Source organism: Eurytemora carolleeae, unplaced genomic scaffold (assembly GCF_000591075.1).
Source record: "Eurytemora carolleeae unplaced genomic scaffold, Eaff_2.0 scaffold2102, whole genome shotgun sequence".
NCBI lineage: Eukaryota > Metazoa > Arthropoda > Copepoda > Calanoida > Temoridae > Eurytemora > Eurytemora carolleeae.
In genome coordinates, this window is record NW_019397987.1 from 19,793 (window position 1) to 30,206 (window position 10,414).

A 10,414-nucleotide genomic window follows, 5' to 3' on the forward strand; every position below is an offset into this window, starting at 1 on the left:
GAGCGCAACCATATTCTAAATATTACACTATTATAGTATAGTAGCTATATATATATATGCTATATAGTATTAGGCAAGGTTAGGTTTAGAAGGACAATTTGCTAAGACTAAGAGGACTTTTGTCGGGTTTAAGATAGGCCAAGTGATGAATCCATTTTAGATGAATAGTGATTAATTAATACTGATACTTTCCTAATTAGGATTGCTTAAAAATAGCTGGGGCTGAAATGAAAGTTGTGCGATAAATAACAAAAGTTGAGGGGAAAAACATTGAAATTTAGAGATGGAAATTGACATTATTGAGACGGAAAATGAATACCTTTGGGGCTGAAAATAAAATAAATGAACAATGAATATGAGTGCAAGAATTTGCAAGTTAAAGTATTTTTTAATTATGCAATGGAAAATTTGATTTTCTAATCAGAAAATAAAATCAGTAAGAAAGTGTTGATGAAAGTCTAAATTTGTTTTATGGTTTTTGATTAGAAATGAAACTTTTGAGACAGAAAATGAATATTTTCTGATGGGAAAATCAAACATTTTGGGATTACAATTAAATCTTTGAAATGGAGATTGAAATTTGTTAGGTAAAATAAAGCACAAAAAACAACCACAATGCAATGAAATGAAATCTACAACCAGAATGTAAATAAAGAGCAATTGGGATTAGTAAGATTAATCATGGTTTTGGAAAAAAAAGTTTTGGGATTAGACAGATCATTGAAAATGAAATTAGCATCAAAAACAAATAAAATTGTAGGGTTGAAAATGGTTTTTTTTGTGGGAAAAAAATAACTTGGGACAGGAAAAGTAAGAAAAATAGCTGTCAAACTAATTCCAAGTTGGTCGGCATCAGCAGGGACAAAAGATCTGACAAGCTTCTGATCTAGTACTTATGGTGCTTTACAAAATATGTTTTGCTTAAGCATTTTTTATTTTATTCTTACATTCAGAATATAAACTTTAGGTTAAATACATCATATAAGATATCTTTAAATTACATTCCAACAGAGTAACTTGTTTAAGCTTATCATAATCGCTACCAAAGCATCTGCCAGGTCCACTACACAGTAACCAAACAATGTCCCAAACCATCCACCAAACTCCGTTATGAAATCCCAGATAGTGTAGATGTACTCAGCTTGGGTCACTTTTATGACTTTAGGCATCAACACAGTTAAGTTTAGAGTTTTGGCAAATTCCTCCTGAATAAATACAGATTGGGATAAACATCTAAATTTTTTATCAAAATCATAAGCACTTTTTTCATACAACAAAATAATAAAAGCCAACAAATATACCTGCACATTTCATGATGGCTACCTTTACACTGGTGACATTTCAACTTTTAGTATCAAGAAAAAATATTCAATACTGGTGATAAATTTTGGAAATCTGTTGTACTTCCAAGTATATTTGCTGGTATATATTACCTGGTGCCCACTGTGTTCACTTGTTAGAATTTTAAATTAAATGTTACTTACTGCATCTTCATATGAAAATAATTTAAAGCCAATCAAGCTCAGACTGCAAGGAAGGAGACATGAGTTGGTGTTCCTCTTAAACTGCTTGGATACAGTTTTAAAACCATTTGTCACATTGTTGTCACTGGCATCACAGATCTTTATTTCTTGGTCAACAGCACTTCTAGTACACACAGAGGTTATTATTTTCAAGTGCAAGACATACAGGGTGTACTTTAAAAATGATACAAGCAAGACAACTTGAGGTTATTTGTCAACCTAACTACTAATAATTGCAAAGTTCTCTTAGTTCATTTCCAAAATGTGGTATGCTTTTTATGTGTTTTCAATATTACCTGAGATAGGAAGAATTTTGTACAGATTTTGACAAATTTTGTTTTATTCAGGAAAAATTTAAATCTGAATGATATTCATAATATATCTAGTAATATTGACGGCACAAAAAAAGGCAGACCACATTTTGGAAATAAGAGGACTAGGAGAATTTTGTTGTCATTGTTTTAAGAATCAAACATGTTAAAGAAGGTTGATGACTAAAAGTCATTAATAAATTCCAAGATCAAAGACAACTTTTAAGTCATGTTTTGTGGGACACCTTGTAGTTAGTTCAACTATTTAACTTGTGCTGCCCAGAGAAACTTGAAACAAAATGGCTGTTTTATAAGATAGCAGTAGCAAAAAGAAGCAATTACATTATGTATAGCTAGTATAACTTCTTTTTCCTACTAAGTATGTCTAAAGTCCATTAATGCCTCACTGTTCACCAGATTAACCGTCAGGTTGAACTTCTCCCCACTCTGGATTTTTTTGTCTAACTATCATCTAACATGCTAGTAGAAATAATTCTAGGTATCAAACAAATCCGAATCAAGTTTTAACACAAGTTTTTGGCACATTTTTTTTCTTCTTTAAAATCCTTCAATTTTCCCCTTCTTTTTGATCAGTTAAGTGTCAAAATGGACATATTGTTAAGAATATATTCAAATTTTTTTAAGAAGATCATTTTTACAAGTATAATAGATTACAGATAAAATTAAAATGTTTCAAAAATATCATTTTAACAAGTATAATATATTGATGAAATCACATATTGTGTATCCCAAACTGGACGACTGCATTTTGTAATCTTCTTCCATGTTCCGAATGGTTGACAGAGCGCTTATAATTGATCCAGGTTTTTTTGAACTGGTGATGGATAGCTTCACCCGTCTGTTCAGCAAAGTTGCCAAGTCCAGTTTTATTTTTTTCTATGTAGGGTAGGATATGGCAAACTGCTATATGGACTTTCCAGGAAACAGTTAGATTTAGTTCAAAAATATCTTGAACATATTTTTGTAGATAACTAAATGAGTTTTTAAATTCATTTAAGATTCTGGGAATGTTTAATCCTAACTCTATCCCGAACACATTTTCTTTGACTGCTGCAAATTTGGTCAAACAATCTATTATTGGAAGAAGGTCCAACCTACCATCAGCTCTCAAATCTCTATCTAGAATTGAAAGAAGAGATAAAAGTCTGTTTGCATTATTTCCATCAAAACCAACTCCCTGATAACCTCGCAGCATCACATAATTACTCTTCATCCATGACTCAAATTGAGGCCATAGGGTGAGAAGAAGAAGAGCAAGTTTAGTTAGCACACCCATCAGAATATGTAGTTCAGGTGGAGGTATTCTATGATGTAAAAGCACATCTGGAGACTCATCTAAATAAATAAGTCTGGGGTTGATCACATTCTTGTACTCTTTCATCCTTGATCTTTTCTTACCATCTTCTACATACCGTTGATAGTGATCATCAATAGAACCAAAGGTTCTTGGTATTCCAGGATCCAGTGTACATTCTCCTTCACAATATAAACAGCTGAACTTACCAGCATGACTGGATAAACCCAACACACTATTAGCACACTTTAAATCAAGAGCAATATGGTATGAAACATCATCAAGGTTCAGTGGGGACAATACTTTTTGAAGGTTTCCATTATCTTCTGAAACATCTTCTACTATGGCAAGCACAAAACATCTTTTCACTCCAGAATCATCAAACAGGGCACTAGTTGAATGTTTCTCAGCAGGGTCGAACACATTTACAATTACTTTTAGGAAATCTTGTCCTCCATCTACAGAAATTCTAACAATAGAATTATGTATATCAAGTCCCCTTTCCTCAATGATGGATCTTAGAAAATCAGATGTATCTTTAACATACACAAGGCTTCTACTGGTAATTTCATCATTGTGTAAAAAGTTCTCAGTTTTAGTTTCATAGAATTCTCCTAGTTTATCTTGAATTGAATCCATTTTCTCAAAGATGTTGGATTCAACTGTAGTTGTGGATCCAAGATTTCTCCTTAAAGCTGTGCAGAGCTTCTTTGTTTTATTCTTGGATAGTTCCAATACATTAGATAGTTCCATGATTGTTTGAAAGGATATCTGTTTGAGTGTCGCACGTTTGGTTTTAATATCAGATACTCCAGCAGTTATGAAAAGAGGATTCCCTCCAGTAGAGAGTTTAAACTGCTCCCCTTTCTCAATGCTCTCTCTTTCCATCTTTATCTTGATGATCCCAGCAGCTACTTGCTCAGGGGATGGATGCTCCAAAGATAACGCTAATCCGATAATGTTTGAAACAGCTTGACTCTTTACACAGTTGTGTTCTAACCCCTTTCCTGGTAAAATAACTTATTATCATACTATTGGTGGTAAATATTCCATTTAAACAAAACGCATATTTCAAAAAAGTCAAAAAGTTTAAAACAAACGAGCAATTCCTAAAAGGGGCTGGCTGTAACTGTAATTTAGTCTGACCCTTCATTAAAAAAAATAATAAAAGGAGAATTTTTGATTCACAAAGGTACACTTTGACCCTTTTTCTGATCAATAATGTTTGATTTTGAAGATATTGTCGCTTCTCTAGCTTGAAAAGTGCTTAATTCTAAACATTAAACACCATTAATTTTGTGAGTGAAATGAACAAGTCACTTTTATAGAGAACCCCAAATAGAAAAAAGTTAATTTAAAAAAAAAAAATTTGGATATACATTCTTGATTGGACAAAATTTTTAAGAGTACTGTTGTGAATCGGACACATGCCACTCTTTAAATGAAGGTCCACTCGAAAAAACATTAACAATTTCTTTAATAATCAAAAAGTTTTTGATTCACCTTTATGTGTGCAAAACAAGAAACAATCTTTTTTGTGTTTTGTAGGTCTGCACAAATAAGTCTTTCAAATAAGTCTTTCCTAAGTGGGTTAAACATAAATTGCAGAGTCTTCTATGATTAAAGCAGTCTTTTTCTTCAGATTCAGGTACATTAGCAATCAAATCAAGCTTTGAAGTTCTCCTGATACTTCCTCTTTCAATCTACATGACCATACAAAAATAAAAAAAAAATCATCTTTTTGATAAATATTTGTCTCAAAGTTTCATATTCTTAACCTAACTATGATCTAGACTGTATATTTAATACTAAATTTATGATAATAGATACCTTTGATACTTTTTCTATCCATTTTGATAAGTATTCGGTTGAGCCCTTCTCCAAACAGAACAGATTTCTTCGACAGTTTGAACATATAACTGATGGACAAACACCAATCCCCAGGTTGTAGGCAGGCCAAATAAAAGTTACTATCTTCTCCTCTATTCCTTTTGTTATCTTATTAAGAGTTTTGGAGTGTTCTCCCTTAACTTCAAAGCAAACAGCGCAAGTAGACTTGTTAAAATTCTTATTCATGATTACAGAATGACAGTACAAAAAGCGAATTTCGCGGATTTTCACACACATTTTTTGCGGAGTTTTTTCTTTTTTCCATTGTTTTTGATGAAAGAATTGATAATTTTAAATTATACTTTTTAACCAATTTTTACTCTTTTAAAACTTGATTCGGATTTGTTTAATACCTAGAATTATTTCTACTAGCATGTTAGATGATAGTTAGACAAAAAAATCCAGAGTGGGGAGAAGTTCAACCTGACGGTTAATCTGGTGAACAGTGGCCTGAATGAGAGTTCATATGAAATCATAAATAAACAGCATTTCAGAAAAATATATTGAAGTTTTAGTTGATTGCAGTTATTAATTAAGATTGCCCTCTGATTAAATATTATTTTTTATTTCTCTATAAGGCATTAATGATATACTTTGTCCCATTTTAGTACCATTATAATACAGTGTGAATTGCTGAAATATTACAAATGAAAAACTATCTCCCTGTTTTCAATACTAAATGGAAAATATGCTAACCCAAGCAAACAAAAAGATACCCAGAAGTTAAATATTAAACATAATCATCTCTATGTTCAATGTTCATGCATTTATGTTAACATACCTTGGTAGCTTTAGAGAGCAACCTTCCCCTGCTTTAAACTCTTCTGAAATATATCTCTGCTTGCATTTGTCAAACAGATATACTTGATTGCACACACTTGGATCAGGTATATTTATAATCTGTTCTAGGTCTAAAAGAACAACTGTGTTTCCTTCATACCATTCCGTCTGGAATTTGACCTCATATCCAGACCCAAATAATCCAGTTTCATGAATATACAGCTTCATATTTTTAGGATCTGTTCCCCGGCCCATTCCATAGGAATGAATAATCTTGATCTCCTCTGATTCATGTAAAATAATAGTTTTGCAAATGTGTATCAATTCATTATCAAGCCAGTAGAATGAACTGATTGTAGAGTTGCCAGCCTCACTGACAAATTCATCAATGAATTTAACCCTATTCTTGGAACCTACATAAATCAGTGGATGTATATGATCATCTGTATCAAGCATATCATGATCTATCTTACAAGCTGTCAAAGCCATGCTGATGACTGAGTTTAAGTCTTTGAATTCAACTGAGGTTCCTGTGGGTTTAGAATCCACTTTGAGTAAGGATACATAGACTTGAAGTGCCATGACCATGACCAGACCCATTAAAATCAAGAAAAATATTAATCTAGAGAGTTTTCTGTTAAAACCATATACAAAACATTCAACATAGTTTCCAAAGTTCAGTAAGCTAAACAAAGAATTAATTCAAATTTGATAAGCAGACTAAAGTTTTATCTACATTATAATGTTACCTGTAACCCAATAGAATTCCAATCCAACCACCAACTTCAGATATTAAGGCCACAATGTTATATGAGAAATATACCTTTATAAAATGCATATATGACTTTAATGTAACCAAGCCATCTGAATTTAATTACTGAATTTTATTAAGTCTTTTGGATTTCAAGATGGCCATTTAGTGTACTATCATGGTTTTTAATTCTTTCACTATAACATGAATGGTCAGATTGCTAAAAAAAATATGTATTACCTTATTCAGGACTACAAAGTCTGGGAGCTCAAGAAAAAAATCAAGTGTTATATCCTTATAATTTATAGTTCTCCATAGATATGTCCATTTATCTTCTAGTTTCTCTATGCCATATTTAACATGTATCTGGTTTATTGGACATTTACATGCATTAGAAACTTCATCTGAACCTAAAACATGTTTTATCCTTTCAAAAGCATCCTTATCCAGTCCACTGGTGAAGTTTGTTTCTTCTTTTGGATTCAGGAAACTTTTGCTTACATTTGCTTGTTGGCTTATCCATGCCAAAATACAATCATCATAAGAAAATTGTTCATTGTATGGATTATCAATAACTCCAGTCAAGTTTAATATATTCATCTTAAATGAAGTGGATGAAGAATAAAAATCAACAACATATTTATCCAGATAAGTGATTAACGAATCTGTAATACTGAATCCTTGTCGAGAATCTTGATGCAAAATCTGTCCAGACAAATGCACATAGCAGGTCAATTCTTTTCTAGCAGTAATTTTTACTTTGTCAACCGCATTCCTGAAATTCAATTTAAATGTATGACAGGTTTCAAGGTAACTCCCTCCTGTTGGAATAGTTATGGATTTATCAATAATATCTGTTGTCAAATTATTACTAGCATCGAAGAGAACCTGTTTTTCTCCATTTTTAAACCAAACCTCCAATTTTCTGATCTTTTGATTAAGTTTTGTGTTGTTGTTCCAGAAATTCTTATCTTCTCCAATATATTCATATGCATATTGTGCATTTCCATCTATATATGTGAAGGAATAAATGCTCTCCAGAGAACACATTGATACACTCATATTATTTAAGTCTGTATCAATATTGATATCTGAACCAGTTCTCCTTTCAGCCAGTTTTAGACATGAAGAAACTGAAATTACTACTGTTATAGCACTTCCTAACATTAATAATCCTCTTAATACAATTGCTTTAGCTTTTTTCTGGGTGTTGAAAGTCTCCAATATCAACTCTGAGAAGCCCAGAATTGAAAACCCTATGAACAGTCCCATCCAACCACCAACATTTCCTATTAAAGAAATAAAGGAATAACTTTCCTGAAATTCAGACAAGCGTATTTCTTGAGGGATTGTGAAATAGTAAGCAGTATTTTCAACATTGAAACGCTTTCCTTTCAGATAAGTATAAACCATGCTAACTGGAGTGGTTATAATTCCTACTTCAACCTGAGTACAAGACTCCATACATGAATGAGACATTGATTGGAAAACCAAAAATGCTTCTTTACTTTCTTGAAAGGTTTTGCATCTCAAAAGTTCAACATTTTCAGTGCTCATGATTTCATTTACTTCCATGAAGACTGGCAAACACATGTTTTCAAGTTGCTTTAATTTAGTTTTCAGCACGCAGGTATCATAGTTAGAGCTCTTTGTACTGCATGTGAAGGATGTTGATGAAGCCATTTTGGTTACGGATATCTGAACTTGTAAGTTATAATGCTTTAGCCGATTTATATCTACTATGTCATTTCTGAGAAATCTCTGAAGAAGCTCTCCCTCATTGTGGATAAAAACATACAAGCCTAAAAGTGCATTCAGTTAATATGGTCTCAAGTGTCTATTCCGTAAAGTTATATTGTATTTCTAACATAGCAACTTGAAGTTTTAGAATTGTATGTGTTTGGATTAACCTTTCACATCTACAAGGGAACCTTCTGGGAAGAGTCTAAACTTAGTAATTGATGAGATACTTCTATTCCATGTGTTGCAAAGAAGAATGTAATCATCCACATATGGGAACACATTCATTCTAATAATTTAAAAATTTATGAGAGAACTGAATCAAGTAAAAACTAGTGTTAATAATTGACTTTCAGTATAATTCTCAAACACTCTTTAACCATCATTGGATTGTTTAATTTACCTGAACTGATTCTTTCTGGTTTCATTCCAAGCACTTTCCCAGCTTCCTTCAGTGTTTAAAATATCAATCTGTTTGATAAAATCAGATATTCTATAACGGACTTTTGCATTATCCATCATTTCTATGAATGAATCTCCATCTGGGGAATAGGAAGGAATTACATTAAATTCCCATTTCCATTCACATTCATCATCCTAGGCGAAATAAAGCAAGAATTATATGGTTTTAAGGTCCTTGCCTTTCTTTTCTGTAGGGTCAAATGTAACATCTAAATAGAAATCATAGCAGAAGCTTAAATATGATATACACTTATGAATGTGTTTGTTATGTTCACATGTACCCTACCTATTGCAGTTGCAAAACTAAAATAACATCTAAAATGGTGTTATTTTAAAATTGCCCCCTTGGTTTCTTATGTTGAATAGCTTATCTCTCATTAGAACTGATGGGCCATGAACATCACACAGGCCAGAAAAATTCACATTGAACAATAAGGACACACCACTGACATACTATATTTGGACTATGAGGGTATTAAATTTGGGGCTACTTTTTTGTTCTGGCTGACTATTTTATTATCCTGGCTGACCATTTTCTTGTCCTGGCTGACCACTTTGTTGTTTTGTCTGGACGTTTCGCAATAAAATTCTCAAATGTATGATAAATCATCTATACTGAATGAAATATGAAATTATTAAATGTACCTAGTCAAAGGCTGAAATTATTCTTTTTGAGAGTTTATTATAATTTTTATTTATCTTGTGATGTCTCTGTAACATTCTTAAAACATCTAGTCCTCACATGGTCATGTTTGCTTTTTTTAAACAATCATTTGGTTGAAAAAAAGGAGAAAAAACGAAAAACAAAATATTTAACTTTTTAAGTAAATTAAAAAGTATTTTTTTAAGATAAAAGTACCTCAGTATCGCGATCATAATTAGCAAAAAAATTCAATACATTGTCAGCTGAAACATATAAGTGTCAAAATCTTTTTCCTTTATTTGAAAGGAACAATATTCCAAAATTCTGATTGATGTAGGGTTTATTTAATGCGGGGAGGAACGCCAGCCACAACAATTTCAAGTCTGAGCCACATTTTCCTAATTTTCCCGTCCAAGCCAAGTCAAAATCCTCGTCCTTCGAATATTATCTTTTTAAAGTGTTCAATTCTCCAAGATAAAACAATTTTTTAAGAATTGGGTCAGGTTAAAGAATAAACGAAATATAAAATTTTTGTAAATTGAAAAAAATACTTTCAATAGAGTTAAAGTTTTGAGTGCAACTGCAATGTCCTGAAAAAAAATCATCTTTTTACGCGCATTTTCAGATATGCCGTGTGTAGAATGCCGCAAAAAATTCCAAGTTTATAATGTTGTTAATTATAGCAAAAACCATATATTTTTTAAGGGTGGTTCCATGGGGGAAATTATAATAAGCGAAGGACGAGAATTTTGAGGTGGCTTGGACAAGAAAATGAGGATAATGTTGCTCAGACTAGAAATTGTTGTGGCTGGCCTTCCTCCCCTCATTTCTTAGTTCCTACAATAAATGAGGCAAATGAGAAGGTTCTAATATTTAAAAATTGAATTTTTATATTTGTGGACAATAAATAAAGAAAAAAAATAGCAAAACCTAGAATTTCTTAATTGGAAACGATTTATAGAAGTATAAAACTATTTTTAAAACTTTCTATATTTTGTG

The 10,414-nt window shown here is 31.9% G+C and overlaps 3 protein-coding genes across 5 annotated transcripts; all 3 read right to left on the reverse strand.

Annotated features, from left to right (window-relative positions):
• Nucleotides 1-1,329: 1,329 nt before the first annotated feature.
• LOC111716530 (uncharacterized) lies at nt 1,330-6,211 on the reverse strand. The gene is made up of 2 exons (XM_023492014.1): nt 5,821-6,211; nt 1,330-1,647 (listed from the first exon to the last, which is right to left on the reverse strand). The coding sequence occupies exons 1-2, from the start codon at nt 6,072-6,074 to the stop codon at nt 1,470-1,472; spliced, it is 432 nt and encodes a 143-aa protein (XP_023347782.1). The 5' UTR covers nt 6,075-6,211; the 3' UTR covers nt 1,330-1,469.
• Nucleotides 1,975-5,481, reverse strand: LOC111716529 (uncharacterized). 3 transcript variants are annotated; one of them, XM_023492012.1, is made up of 4 exons: nt 4,980-5,481; nt 4,732-4,852; nt 3,254-4,156; nt 1,975-3,190 (listed from the first exon to the last, which is right to left on the reverse strand). In XM_023492012.1, the coding sequence occupies exons 1-4, from the start codon at nt 5,274-5,276 to the stop codon at nt 2,568-2,570; spliced, it is 1,944 nt and encodes a 647-aa protein (XP_023347780.1). In that variant the 5' UTR covers nt 5,277-5,481; the 3' UTR covers nt 1,975-2,567. The 3 variants fall into 3 exon arrangements, with proteins under 3 accessions (XP_023347780.1, XP_023347779.1, XP_023347781.1); XM_023492013.1 differs by having other exon boundaries at nt 3,102-3,190; nt 3,268-4,156; XM_023492011.1 differs by having other exon boundaries at nt 1,977-4,156.
• A 266-nt stretch (nt 6,212-6,477) lies between the features above and the next one.
• LOC111716531 (uncharacterized) lies at nt 6,478-9,163 on the reverse strand. Its single transcript, XM_023492015.1, has 4 exons — nt 8,714-9,163; nt 8,481-8,599; nt 6,811-8,372; nt 6,478-6,504 (listed from the first exon to the last, which is right to left on the reverse strand). Exons 1-4 carry the CDS (start codon nt 8,830-8,832, stop codon nt 6,478-6,480), a joined length of 1,827 nt encoding a protein of 608 aa, XP_023347783.1. The 5' UTR covers nt 8,833-9,163.
• Nucleotides 9,164-10,414: the final 1,251 nt, after the last annotated feature.